The 14,314-nt window shown below is 52.0% G+C and overlaps 1 protein-coding gene across 1 annotated transcript; it reads left to right on the forward strand.

The window, feature by feature from the left end:
- The first annotated feature begins 3,351 nt into the window (after window positions 1-3,351).
- Window positions 3,352-11,176, forward strand: GPR162 (G protein-coupled receptor 162). The gene is made up of 5 exons (XM_084621905.1): window positions 3,352-3,693; window positions 6,385-8,282; window positions 9,190-9,379; window positions 9,887-10,038; window positions 10,286-11,176. Exons 2-5 carry the CDS (start codon window positions 7,416-7,418, stop codon window positions 10,814-10,816), a joined length of 1,740 nt encoding a protein of 579 aa, XP_084478031.1. The 5' UTR covers window positions 3,352-3,693; window positions 6,385-7,415; the 3' UTR covers window positions 10,817-11,176.
- The last annotated feature ends 3,138 nt before the right edge of the window (window positions 11,177-14,314 follow it).

Below are 14,314 nucleotides of genomic sequence, written 5' to 3' on the forward strand. Positions count from 1 at the left end.
TTACAAACTCAACTGGAGCTGGTCAGAAAAAAGCTGATGCAATATTTTTTGTCAGAATTTGCCAATTCATTGAAATCAAAACATTTTGTGGAGATGATTCAATTTCGGCCATGTTCCTCTGGAATCCAGGCAGGGTTCCAACCTGCCAGGCAGGTCCCATTAGAAACCTGCCTATTTCCTGCCAGCTCACCTGCCCAGCTCCTTGCAAGCTCAGCCAGCAGGCTGCTACAGAGCTCAGGGTTCCAGGGCAACCTGCCAGGCACATTGCCTTGAAGTTGGAACTCCCTTCCCTTTCACAGAGAATTTTGAAATTGTGCGGTTCCATTCCAAATGGGAGCAAAATCATACCTGGAAATATCAGAATGCTCCGTGAAACAGCATGACCTTTCCTTGCCCAGCTCTCTTCACCACTATACTTTGCATTGATTAGCAGGCACAGCAGCAAGGCCAAAAGCTTCCAAAAGCGGGACCATGAAATACTCGTTACCCCTAGAGGAAGTTACCCCAGATGAGAGTTGAGGTAGGCTGGCAAGACAGTATGGGTGGGAAACTTCCCCTGCTGATATCCTGTAGATAAACAGGCTTTCGTTCCGCAGAACAGACAAGCCAACACCTTTCACCAGCATTAAGCACACACATATTTTCAAGATGAAGTATATGGGTTTATGCAAATTATTTGAAATTATGCAAATTGTCTCATTAAAGAATTTTAATAAAATGTCACAAACAGATCTGCACACCAGTTGGAAGCTATGGATACAAATCCTCCTAATTCAAGGCATAAACCAACCACTAAGTGACAGCAACTGGGAAAAAATTACTCCCAGGGGCAGGTTATTCCATAAATTGTCCCCAGGGCGTTTCTTGACCCTTCCTCTGAAGCATCTGCTACAGAACATTGTCAGAGACAGGATACTGGACTAGATGGACCACTCTGGGCTAATCTGGTCTGGCAATTCCTATGTTCCTAGAAATGACCAGAACACAGTGGCTTTGTGGCCACTCTCACATTTTGGGAATGCCCCTAGCACATCCCTTTTGCCAGTGCCAACTGAGAAAACCTGGTATCAAGCCAGGAGCCAGGACAGACTCTTTGGAGTAAAGGATAAGGATGAAGTGGGCCCTCTATCCCTGCTCATTTCACTCTATGTCTCTCTGCCTGACATGAAGCCATTTTTACCCTGATATTGTCCTGTTTCTGCTCATGTCCTCTGAAATGGGCCACATGCCCAGGTGCTAATAAGATGCAAAAATGCCTTGATTGAGAGCAGATCTCTTTGGTTCTTATGAAATTACCACCCCCACCATCCTTAACTTGCTGTTTCATCACTTTACACCACCAAGAGCCACAAGGTTCCACAGCACAACAGATGGCTATATCTGGGACCCAACCCCACCCCAGCCAGTTGAGCTCAGATGAAATCACTTGGTGCCCTGGTCTCATGTCAGGCATGAGCACTGCATTTTGAGTGCACACAGCAAAGCTGGGAGGACCACAGGATCTCTATGTATCTTGAACCCTTGACTCCCATCCCATCCTTAGCCCAGATGGAGGAAAGATGTAGGAATCTAGGCCCTCATTAGATATGGGAGAATTATGGTTTTAAATTTAGTTGCAATATTAGCATGAGCACATAGACTCAAAGCATGGAACCAAAAAGAATGAGAACACAAGAAAGAAGAGTTGTGTTAAACTTGTAGGGACCCTTCAAAATATCAGTGTTATCTTTTTACAGTCTGGTCTAAAGTAATAGAAATAAAACATGGTTAACTGGGTACAAGATGCAGTAAATAACTGACTACATAAGAAACGTCTTCATCTGGCCTTAGTTAAGCCTGATAATTGGCAATGATGTTACTTGTTTGCTAAAGAGTATAAAAAAGTAAACTCTTAAAAGGTTCATTGCTAAGAGCTGCTTGGCCAAGTTGGAGCGGACCAATATGGGTCTAAGCACCACTTGCTTTAGCCCATTTTTAAGTATCTTGATCAAATGCTTATCAATGTTTTGTTGCTGTTTGGATGTAATAAATTGCTTATTATTTAGGCTTTTGAGGCACATTTAGAGCAAATGTATAAATACAGTTCAGCCATTGGATTTAATAAAGGAATTTATGGTTAAATTGGTGTCTTGGAAATACCCTGCATAAATAGTAATAATTCTAATAGAGGGAGATGCCAGCTTCTAGAAATAACATACATGAGGACTCTGGCTGATGCAGTCACCTCACTAAGGGGCCCTCACATTGAGGAGGGAGGGAGTTGTGGGTGTCCATTGTCCTGGGAAAATCTTTTAGTCCCACTGGATTCAATGGGGCCTGGAGCTTCACACTTCTGATCTGAGAGGTGACATTGACTGGGCATTGCCCCCAGCCCCCTTTATCCCAGCCTTCCCCATACCCCTGACCTGGGATCAGGCTGTTGAATGATGGTGGGGGAAGGCCCCAGACCAGCTGACTGACCCCACCATCCAGCTGAGTCAGATCTCCATACCCTGACCCATCCCAGGCAGCTCTTGGGGTCTCATCTCATGCAGAGACCTCTCTGAAGCCACCAGCCCCTCCATGGCCTCTTGTAACTTAAGCCCCTGAGTCTCTCTCTCTGACTCCATCTCATACCCTGGCTCCCTCCCCACAATTCCTTCTCTTGGGGGCAGGGACTCCTCAAGTTCTGCCCAGGAGGGATCTCAGTCCCAGTCCATCTGGGTCTCCAAATTTGTCCAAGGTGGGGGAGCAAGGGGAGGATGGGACAGAGCCAGACAGATTGGAATGCTTTGGCTGCACCTGGGAAACTACCTGCTGCTGACAATGGGTGTCTTGCATCTGAATGAGTGCTGAACCCAGCCTGTCCTTAGCTACCCTTGCAGCTGAATCGTGCCAAGAACCAGCTCAGAAACCAGGGCTGGGCCCTGCTGTGTAGCTGTAACACACACACCCCAGCCTATACACACATACACACCCCAGCCTGCCCTCTCCTGCCCACATACCCCACTCACACCCAGTATACCCTCTGCCTCACACACATACCTGTCACCCACACAGGCCAGTCTTCCCTCTCCCTTACACACTTGCACAGATCTCACACCTGTAATACACACCCATCTACTCTCTCCGAGTACACACACAACTCACACTTGTAACACACCAGCCTGTCTGCTCCGTAACCTAGACACGCCCTCACACCTGCAGAGCACGCAGACACCAGCCTGGCCTCTCCCAGGCTAACACACAATAGAGCACCCTACACACACACTCCTCCTACTCCCAACAGGAAACAAACCGCTGGGAAGCCCAGCAGAACAACACCCGCCTCGGGGAGTGCGGAGGGGAGGGACTCACACTCACTCTCTCTCTCTCTCTCTCTCTCTCTCTCACACACACACACACACTAATAGACGATCGATTCAGCCATTAAGCCTGAGCCCTGTTATCTCCTCGCCCCGCCACCCGCCCCCCTCCTTGCTGAGCACAGGCGATCCCAGCGCCACTGATCCGGAGCCAGCGCTGCTCCCTCCATCTCGCGCTCGCTTGCTGTCACTCCGGCGGGCGGGCGGCTGGCGGGGCCGAGCCCCGCTGCCTGCGGCGCCCTGTGGCTGGGGCATGTGGGCCGAGGGAGCGAGCGGGGGACGGCAGAGCCGCCCGCACACACAAGGAGAGATGCTCCGGTCGCCATGGCAGCGCCAGCACCAGCGAGAGGTAAGATGGGTCCCTTCAGCTCCAGACACCAGTGTGTGGCCAGGGGGAGGGGGCTGGCCCTTCGCTGCATTTCGCCTTTTCCTCCTTTCCCCCTGCCTCGACCTTCCCTCTTCTCTAGCGATCTCTAAGTGTGCCCCCCTTGGCACTCCCCCTCCCGTCTCACTCTCAGCCCATCGGGATGCATCTCCTGCCCTGGAGGTGACTGTCACCTCCACACACAGAGGCTTGTGCTCTAAGGCCTTATCACTCTTTTGGTCAGTATTCTGCTGGCCATGGGGCCCTCTGCACCTTGTCCCTGTCCCTCTCTGTCCTTCTTTCCCTGGCTCTTATTCTATCCAGCCACCACTTTTTCCTTCTTTTCCTTTGTGCTCCCCCCTGCATCCCTCTCGAGGGGAAAAGGAAACCAGCTTGCCCTGTCCCTGCACTGCTCCCTTCATCCTTTGCCCCCAGTGCCCCTCCACCACTTAGGAATAACCATGGCAACTTCTTTGTAACCCTTTCCAGTTTCTGTGCCTCGGGCAGGAGACAAAAGGACAAGGTGGGTGCAAGAGGCCCTGCAGCTCTGGCCTGGCCCTCGCACCTTTCCTCCCCACCACCCAGGCAGCACAGCCAGACAGATACTCCCCCCTTGCTCCATCTCTGTTAGACTTTAGAGCTCTCTCACCCACTCACTCTCCTTTTGGGTCATCTTCATCTCAGACCTTTTCCTCTTCTGCCTTTCCCTGAGTCACGAGTCCATGAGCTGCACTTCCCAGCTGGCAGGATGGATGGTGGGAGGGTGGCCTTTTGACAGGAAGCCCAGGCAAGCAAGGGGACAGGGACAGGGATCTGCCAGCAGAAAGCTTCTGAGACCCAGACACCATGAGCCACCCGACCAGTGCCTGGGAGCAGATTTGGACCCCATGGAAAACAGGAGGGGTCCTGGCTGGTTTAGTGACAGGTGTGGGTGGGCACATGAGACAGTGGGGCCTGGAAATTTCCCCTCCAATAAAATACTGTCTCCTTGGATTATTAGGGGTCTTTAGCTTCATAACTGTCTCCAAAGGCCACAGGCCTAACTGCAAGGGTGATGGTATGTTAAAAAAGCCCACAAAGTGGGGAGACTTGGGGTCTTTAAATCCAGTCATGGAGGACAGGCTGGTCCAGTCACATGCCTCAGCACCTTCGCAGAGTGAAAGGAGCGACAGGGGCTCAGATTGCAAGAGTGGAGGGTGAAAGATGAGGCTGAGGATAAAAAGAGAGGCTGCAGGTGAGGAATTGAGGCACATCAGAACTAAGAACTGGAATAGCAGATCTGAATAGGTCAGGATTGAGAGGCATTGGCAGAGCTGTGTGGGGAGCCCAGCATTGCAATACCAGGGGAGGTTGCATTGCAGTACTGAGTAGCATTGGCAGGGCAATGTGGGAGGCCAGGCCTGGAATGGCAGGGGTTTGTGTGGGTCAGAATTGAGGGGCAGCAGCAGAGATGTGCAGATAATCCAGGATTGATATAACTGTGGGTGCTGCAGGTCAGGATTGTGGTGCATCAGTAGAGCTGTGTATCAGGAGTTTAGGACTCACATAGCAAGTGGATGCAGGTCAGGATTGAGGTGCACTAGCTGAGCTGTGTATATTGTCCCAGGACTTGAATTTAAGATGTGTGGGTCAAGATTTAGATGCATCATCAGAACTCTGTGGGGTGACCAGAGATGGTACAGTGGACTGTGGATTAAGATTTGAGGATATTGGCAGAGAAATAATGTGACCTAAGGACTGGAATAGCAGGGGGGTTGTAGGGCAGGACTGAGGGGCATTGGCAGGTCTGTGTGGGGAGCCCAGCACTGGAATATCAGGAGAGCTGCAGGGCAGGACAGAGGGGCATTGGCAGGACTTTGTGGGGAGCCCAAGGCTGGAATAGTATGAGGCTAGTGCAGAGCAGGACTGGGGGCCACCATAAGAGATATGCAGGGAACTAAGGATAGGAATAGCTTTGGGTCCTCCAGGTCAGGATTGAGGGGCATGAGTAGAGGTTTGTGTGAGGGTCCAGGCCTGGAATAGCTATTGATCAGAATTGAGGTGCCATGGCAGAAATGTGTTGGGCTAAGACTTGAACCGCAGGATGTCTGTGGGTCAGGAGGCCACTGGCATAGCTGGACCCAGAACTGGAATATTAGGGGGATGGGAGGATACATCTCAAATGAGGGGCATTAGCAAAGCTTTGGGTGGGGAACCCAAGTGTGAAATAGCATAGGTACTGTGGATCAAGACAGAAGTGCACCTGCAGAGATGTGAGGATCTGAGGCCTGAAATCCAGGAGGGAGAGGGTTTGTAAGACAGGCTTGAGGTGCTTTACAGCTTCGTACAAAAGATTCACAACTGGAAGCACAGGGCAGGGGCTTGGGGATCAGGACTGAGGTGCATCAGCAGAAGTGTTGTGTGAGGGGATCCCAGGACAAATATGGCAGGGGCTGAGGGAGGCAGCAGGTCAGGAGGCAGCAGAAATGAGAGTGGGTGCAGGGGAGCCAGACCTGGATCTGCGGGGGCTGCAGGTCAGGACAGGCATCCATCTGGATAGTCTATTATCTAAAGCCACTGGGGAGAACCCTGCACAGCCTTAGATCAGAATGCTCTATTTGTCTGTGTGAATGTTGAGAGATTTGGGGAGATGGAAATATCTTAAATTGCCTTTTCTCTTTTCTCCCCCTTCTGCAGTGAATCTTGAGCCCTGAATCTCCAAGGGAGCCTGGGAAAAGGATCTTCCCTTCTCACTGTCCCCCAGTTGTTCACTGGTTGAGCCCTGCACCTTGCCCAGAGGAGGGGGACTTGTAGGAACAGAACAAGCTCTGGGAGTGGCAGAAAGGACAGTGTGCAGGGCTGGTGGTTGGGGCACCCTGGACAGATTAGATCATTGCCTCTCCTTCCCTCCACCCTCCATTGCCCGTCCTTCCCCCCACCCTTTTACAGCTTCAGCAGGGCGGGGGGGGGGCAGATATCATTAGCTCCCTGAGGCTGTGGTGTTTGGTGAGTGGGGGACTGTGCACTGTACATTTGCCAACCCCACCATTATGCCCACAGCCTCTCTGAACCCCTCTGTTAGCCCTCCCCCCACCCTCCATCCCTTAAGGCACCAGAACTGAGATGCCAAGATCTGGCACATAGTTGCATCCCACTGAAATATCTGTACAGGTCTGAGCCCCAGAGACACCAGTTTACTTGGGTGTAGCCCTCACAGGCCCCAGGAAAAGGTGGAACTGAGAGCAGGTCTCACTCAGACTGGGCGTATATCGATGGAGCATGAAGCAGGGGATCCATCTCAGAGGGAGTAAAGGGGGAGAGAGGATGAACAGAGGGAGAGGAAATAAAAGAAAGCATGTGTGTGAGAGAGAGGGGAAGTTCTAACAAGTGATAGTGAGAAAGACAGAGAAAAGGAGGTAGACAGAAAAGAAAGAGAAGGGAAAAAGAATAAGGGAGCGAATAAGTGGAAGTGATCAAAAGAGTGAAAGAAACATAACAAGAGAGCAAAAGAGGGAAGGAGCAACAGATTGAAAGGGTTGCACAAAGAAAGGGATAGAGAAAAAGAGGGAGCTCTTCCCATATGCCCTGTGGCAATGTTTCTTGGTGACCCCTCCTGTGCATGCCCCTTGCTTCCTATCCAGAGCAGATGAGGCGAGAGTTGTCTGCCCCTGTGCGGGGTCCCTGTGCTTGATCCTCCTACCCTGTCTCCAGCTCCCAAGGTGGGAGGCATGATGCATCGTGGTGGGGGCAGTAGCATGGGTGACCTGTCAGAGTCAACCCTGCACAACAATTCGTTGTGGTGGCTGGCATGCGGGCTGCTAGCCCTGCTGGCCAATTCCTGGATTATCCTGAGCATCACAGCCAAGCAGCAGAAGCACAAACCCCTGGAGCTGCTGCTGTGCTTCCTAGCTGGGACCCACATCCTCATGGCAGCTGTTCCCCTCACCACTTATGCCGTGGTGCAGCTGCGACGCGAGTCCTCCGATTATGACTGGAACGAGAGCATCTGCAAGGTCTTTGTCTCCACATACTATACCCTCGCCCTGGCCACCTGCTTCACAGTGGCTTCCTTGTCCTATCACCGTATGTGGATGGTGAGGTGGCCAGTAAACTACCGGCTGAGTAATGCCAAGAAGCAGGCTCTGCACGCAGTGATGGGCATCTGGATGGTGTCATTCATCCTCTCCACTCTGCCCTCCATTGGCTGGCACAACAATGGTGAGCGCTATTATGCCCGTGGCTGCCAGTTCATCGTCAGCAAGATTGGGCTGGGATTTGGTGTCTGCTTCAGCCTCCTGCTTCTGGGAGGGATCGTTATGGGCTTGGTGTGTGTGGCTATCACCTTCTACCAGACCCTGTGGGCGCACCAAAGGCACCAAAGATGTCGTCACCGGCAGACAGAGGAAGCTTCCTCCTCCTTCCCCGCCTCAGCACACAACACCTTCAATGTGCCAGCCATCGTTGTAGAGGATGTCAGGGGCAAGAGGAGGTCATCGCTGGATGGCTCAGAGTCAGCCAAGACCTCCATGCAGATGACCAACCTCATCAGCGCCATTGTCTTCCTGTATGACACACTCACCGGGGTGCCCATCTTGGTAAGGAGCAGGCTGCCCCTTCTTCACCTCAATAGGACACCAACTCGCTCCCCAATTCCCTTCTCAAGGGATTGGCAGGTGTGGCCAAGAGAGGGTGGAGAATGTAGTAAGGTGGTCTCCAGCTCAGTGCAGTGCTCAGCTAGCCCCCTCAGTCTGCCCCACTGCGGGCTGCATTCCTTGGAGTGATTTAGCCCTCGCCTGAGTTCCACTGGAGAAGGGATGTGGAAGCCCCCTTTCTGTGTCCCTTTAGCTCCACACTGACAGCAGTGTACAATTAACCCAGCCTCCTTATTGCTTAAGACTTTAGATAAGAGGCTCTCACCTGCCTCCTCTCCCCAAACAAGAGGTCTCTATATTTGGCCCTGTGTATTTTCTAAAGGCATTCAGGGTGCAGGAATTTGCTTCTCCTGCAGCAGGAATATGTTTGCCTTATTCTCAAAATGGACAAACTATTTTTGCTCAATTTTTTTTTAAAGTGCTAACCCCACAGCTGAAAGGTGTGCAAAGCTCTGAATTACCAAGACCAGGGGGCTGGAATAGAAACTGTGCTTTGTAGACACCTATTTTAACTCCCGTGCATAATGAACACTGTTGAGAAAGGATGGCTGCTATAGGTCTCACATCTTCAGTTAACGTGTGAGAGTGCAGAATACGTGCTCTCAAAGCCCCCATGTCCTCCAGCAAACCCAGGGCAGCCCAGCCTTCACATTCATGACATCTGTAAGGGACAAAACAAGGAGACTTTGAAAAAACAAAAACCCAAGACCAATTATTTTAAGAACCCTTTGCCAATCAGTCATTTGACTGCACAGTTCACTCTCATGCCGTCTGTCTCTTCCCCCTCTCTCTTTCTGTGACCGTGTATGTTTCTCTCCCCCTCACTGTCTGTTTTCTTCCCACCCCCAAGGTGGTGAGTTTTTTCAGCCTGCGCTATGATACCGCCCCCACCTGGATGGTGCTGGCAGTGCTCTGGTGCTCCATGGTTCAGACCTTGCTGCTTCCCTCCTTCATCTGGTCCTGCGAGCGCTACCGAGCTGATGTCCGCACTGTGTGGGAGCAGTGCGTGGCCATCATGACAGAGGAAGAGGGGGATGACGGTAAGCCCCCCCTCATATTCCCTCCATCTCCCTCATCACAAACCCTGCCGCTGGGACAGACAGCAAAGGGGGGAGCCTGGCAGCACTGGGTGTTGGGCCAGAGTACTATTGGCAGGGCTAGGAAGGATTCAGGGTTGTAGCTGGGGTTGTGATGGTGGGGCAAGACACGGGATGTAAACCTCCAAACCACAGTGGGACCCCCCTCCCCAACATTGTGATCCGAGCTTCCATCTTTCTCTTCATTCTGGTGGCAAGACATTTGAGGATGGGAGCTGGGACAGGGTAGATCCAATACTCCCTAGACCAACAAGGACGGGGATAACTGTAAAGAGGGGTTCGCCATGCGGGAAGAGGGTAGGGGAGAGCTCAGAGGGCAGACAGCAGGAGCTATGGGACACATTGAAAACAAAGGAATGTGAAAGGAGGGTATGCAGGCTCCCTGAACATGTGGTGACAGGAGATTCCCAGCTGGCAGTGTTGTGCACCATTTCTCCCCATCGCCACCAGATGGGGCCTGTGAGGATTACGGCGATGGGCGGATCTGCAAGGTGCGATTTGATGCCAATGGCGCTGCGGCTGTGAAACGGGATCCCAGGGACGTCAAGCTGCTGCCAATGAGTCACATGCTGCTGCCCCATGACAGGGTGCACTATCTGCAGGTGAGTTGTAGGGACTGCAAGGGGCACCCTACCCTCCAGTCCCTTCTCTCTTGTGTGTTGCACCCAGATATTCCCCTCCTTGGAACTCTGTTGGGGTCTTAAGGGGTCACTAGCCTCCCATATGTGTATAACCCATGGATTCCCATCTCTGAAACTCTTTCCTTCTTTCCCTCTATCTCTGAGGTTTTCCCCAAACCTCACAGTATCTCCCTTCCCCTCACCTTCATCTCCCCTTACCTTCTTTCAGGTCCCCATCTCCCGGAGAATGTCCCACGATGAGACTAGCATCTTCTCCTCCCACCGCTCCACTCCATCCTTTCTCCACAAGTGGTCATCATCTGATGACATCCGAGTCGCCACTCCCCGCAAGCCTGGTGGCCCTGGCTTCCTTCCTCCTGAACTGCATGACTACCACCACCGCCGGCGGCCCCCTGAAAATGAGCTGACCACTCTCCGGCAGTTTCTTGAGGGGGGGCTGGTCCCCAGAGGGTCCAGCTCCAGCGCCTGCTTCTTCAGGGATGAGATCACCACATTCATCGACGAGACACCTCTGCCCTCCCCAGCCTGCAGTCCACGCCGCTCCCGCCTCCCACTCACATTGCGCTGGGACCGCCGCCTCTCCCTGGGGGGTGCTGAGGAGGAGGAAGAGGGCCCTGATCGGGCGCGACGCTGCTCACTGTCTGGCAGTGAAGACTGGCATCTGCAGGACAGACAGCAGGCTAATGAAAGGACCCTTGAAGCCTGCGAGGCACATACCTTCAGGGAGCTCAACCTATGAGACTGCATCAAAGACATACACTGCCATTGGGATTCTTAAATAAAACTGTCAATGTCCCCCAGCTCCTGGGACCCAATGGATAATTTATGTTCTCATATTTCTCAGCAGCTGGCAGAAACAAGGCAACCTCCATGTATGCTGAGGTGGTTGGGGGACAAGTGCAACAGGTCTGCACGAAGGAGCCAGGGACATGAGCAGCCTGTGCCTGCTCACAGGTTATAAATATGACTTGGGGGTTGCCCTCTGTTAGCTCCACCCCTTATTAGGTCCACGCTCTTATTAGCTCCACCCATCAATGAAAATGCCCGAGAGCAGAAGCGGGGACAGAATAGTATTAAAATTCTATATTTGGAGTGTCAATGTGTGTCTGTTTTTAAAATGCTGTATTAATAATAACCTCATTTCCGTGGCAACAAAGTGATTGACAAAATGTTTAATGAAGTTTCCCAGGCTTCTGGGGAGGGACATAAGGAACAGGCAAAGCTCCCACCGCCACCCATCTTAACAGTGCAGCAGATTAGAGTGGGAGGCCGCAGATATTTAACAGCAACAGTGCAGGGCAGGAAGTGAAGGGGAGTACTGTACCAGGGAGGATTTTCAGGACACAGGAGGGATAGTTCTGTTGTCAGTCTCAGGGGTGACTTAGGCTGTATCCACACTAGACTTTGTTCCTAAAATTTCCACCATTTCTACCACTGGTTCAGTTTCACCAAGGCACCAAGAATGGGTGTGCTAGTGTAAAAAGGCACTGGTGGCTGCTTGTGTTTTTACATGTCAACTAATGACACTTAGAATAAAAACCACCACCTTGTACCAGCCCTGTTCCAGAGAGTGGTTAAATCCACTGGAAATGATGAGAGTGAAGACAAGAAAAAAACATTTTGTTATGGAGCAGTGTTTCCCTGTTTACAGGCATTAGGATTAATCTTGGCTGCCTGGACTCACAGCCCCCAGGAATGGGTAAAGATACTGTCATGGCAGCATTAGATAGAGGTGTTCAGGGGACATTAGGGAAGAAGACCAGACAGGTAAGGAGGTTCAAAGATGGGGGTTAACAGCAGGAGCTGTCCTAGGTGTATAATGCAACCTGGCTTTATAATTGAACCCTGACACCAAAAGCCCATCCATCCAGCTGACCCTCACCCACAACCTGTAGAGCACCTGCTGCAGACCTTCCCACTTCACAGAGTTGCCAACACAGATTCAGAAACAGAACTAGGGTATCCAGGAGAGGAGCACAAAAAAGACTGTACTGTATGCAGACCCCAGGGACAGCACTACTGAACTTCATTCATGTTGGAAACCATAACACACCATGGCTGGTTTCCCCTTCATACCAAACTCTGAGAGGCAGAGGTGAAAGTAAGCCGGTACGCCCCGGTATGGCGTACCAGCAAGAGCCAGTGCACTGTACTGCAGTGGCTGGAGCCCCAGGTAGCGGTTGCCTCCAGAGCCCCACTGCTGGAGCCCTGGGGTAGCGGTGGGGGGGTGGTCCGGCAGCTATTTAAAGGGCCCAGGGATCCCCTGCTTCTACCGCCCCGGCCCTTTAAATAGCCCTTGGAGCCTTGGAGTAGCTGCAGCGGGGCTCCGGCGGCTATTTAAAGGACCGGGGCAGTAGAAGCAGGGGAGCTACGGGCCCTTTACATAGCCCCCAGAGGCCTGGGGTAGCTATTTAAAGGGCTGGGGCTCCAACTGCCTCTGCTGCCCCTGTCCTTTAAATAGCCGCTGGAGCCCTGCCGCTTCCCCAGGCTGCTGCTGCTGCTACCCCAGTGGGGGAGGGGGGGACTTACCTTACAGGGTGGGCTGGAGCTGGTTCTGACCCCCTTCAGCCCCGCCCTTTCTGGGGGCCAGAACTGGCCCCAGCATACCGGTAAGTCACTTGACTTACTTTCACCCCTGCTGAGAGGTGGACCAGTATGTCAGTCACTGGATCAAAGGGAATGGGCGACAGGGGATGGATCACTTGATGATTACCTGCTCTGTTCATTCTCTCTGAAGCACCTGGCATTGGCCACTCTCAGAAGACAAAAGAAAAGGAGTACTTGTGGCACCTTAGAGACTAACAAATTTATTTGAGCATAAGCTTTCGTGAGCTACAGCTCACTTCATCGGATGTATGCAGTTGAAAATACAATGGGGAGATTTATATACACAGAGAACATGAAACAATGGGTGTTATCATACGCACTGTAACAAGAGTGATCAGGTAAGGTGAGCTATTACCAGCAGGAGAGAAAAAAAACCTTTTGCATGCATCCGATGAGGTGAGCTGTAGCTCACGAAAGCTCATGCTCAAATAAATTTGTTAGTCTCTAAGGTGCCACAAGTACTCCTCTTCTTTTTGCGCATACAGACTAACACGGTTGCTACTCTGAAACCTGTCAGAAGATAGGATACTGGGCTAGATGGACTGTTGGTCTGCCCCAGTATGGCCATTCTTACATTCTTATGTTCATGGAGCCTTTCACCTGTAGGACACCATTTCAATTCTGCCCCAGGTTGAAGGGACTGGCTGGCCCAGAGGGACTGGGGAATAGAATACATGGCCCTGTATCCCTGAGGCACTGCTTCCAGTGGTGGAATCCAAAGAGTACATGAACCAGTAACAGCTTAGACTGTCTCTCAGGTGTATTCTGAGAGAATGAACATGGGGCATCAGTTCAGACAAAAGGGGCATCAGCCTGAGAAGAGATTCTCTTACAGATCTGGTCTAGTTTATTCATGGGCAGGGGGTAGCATAGACAGGGGAAGGCTGTGCCTCCCCAAACAGCCTTGCATGGCCCAGCCCACACTCTGCCCCCAGGCCCCTTCCTGCCTGCTTCCAGTTCCCTTTCCGCTCTTCTGTGGCTGAGAGGCTGGGGCAGGTAGGCTGGGGCTGGTGCGCACAAGGCCTGGGGCCACACCGTGCTGCCCATCGGTCCATCCGCCTGGCATTGGGACCATGCTGCCCACCCAGAGCTCTGGAGCTGGGGGCACTCTGGCTGCACCACCTGCCTGGGGCTGGGAGTGTGCAGGGTGGACGGTGGCCACAGAGGTGTGTGCTCTGGGCTCCACTGGGGGAGGGGGACAGAAGGGGAGGGGCAGGGCCTTGGGCAGAAGGGGAGGGGCCGGGGACTAGCTGCCCATGAGTTTATGACTGCTAAGCCAGGCTGCACCATGGTAAATACAATATTGGGATATGATCACCAGACACAATCAAGTTGGGGAAGGAAGGAGTGTTGTAGGTTTGTCAGCCCATGCAGAGTGGGGATTGGGTTGGCCTGAGCATCCACACGGTCATCAGGTCATTGTAGACTGCCAACCCCAAGCATTAAAAAATCATGAGTTAGGACCCCAAAACATGAGAGTTTAAACAAATAATAAATGTCAGGGTTTGAGGCTTCAGAGTCATATTTTCAAGTTTTTCTCCGTGCCTATGAAGGCTAGAAATTTACTCATTTTTTAAAATGAAAGTTGAGTCTCCTGTTGTCACCTGACTCAAGGAGCTGGGGACTTGAG

This window comes from Lepidochelys olivacea (assembly GCF_965140295.1).
Source record: "Lepidochelys olivacea isolate rLepOli2 genome assembly, chromosome: 1".
NCBI classification, from domain to species: domain Eukaryota; kingdom Metazoa; phylum Chordata; order Testudines; family Cheloniidae; genus Lepidochelys; species Lepidochelys olivacea.

Bases quoted from the DNA above. Each gene is read 5' to 3' on its own strand.
- GPR162 (XM_084621905.1), top strand. From the start codon at position 7,416: ATGATGCATCGTGGTGGGGGCAGTAGCATGGGTGACCTGTCAGAGTCA. The intron at 8,283-9,189 runs GTAAGGAGCAGG...CCCACCCCCAAG, and splicing joins TCACCGGGGTGCCCATCTTG to GTGGTGAGTTTTTTCAGCCT. The intron at 9,380-9,886 runs GTAAGCCCCCCC...CATCGCCACCAG, and splicing joins AGAGGAAGAGGGGGATGACG to ATGGGGCCTGTGAGGATTAC.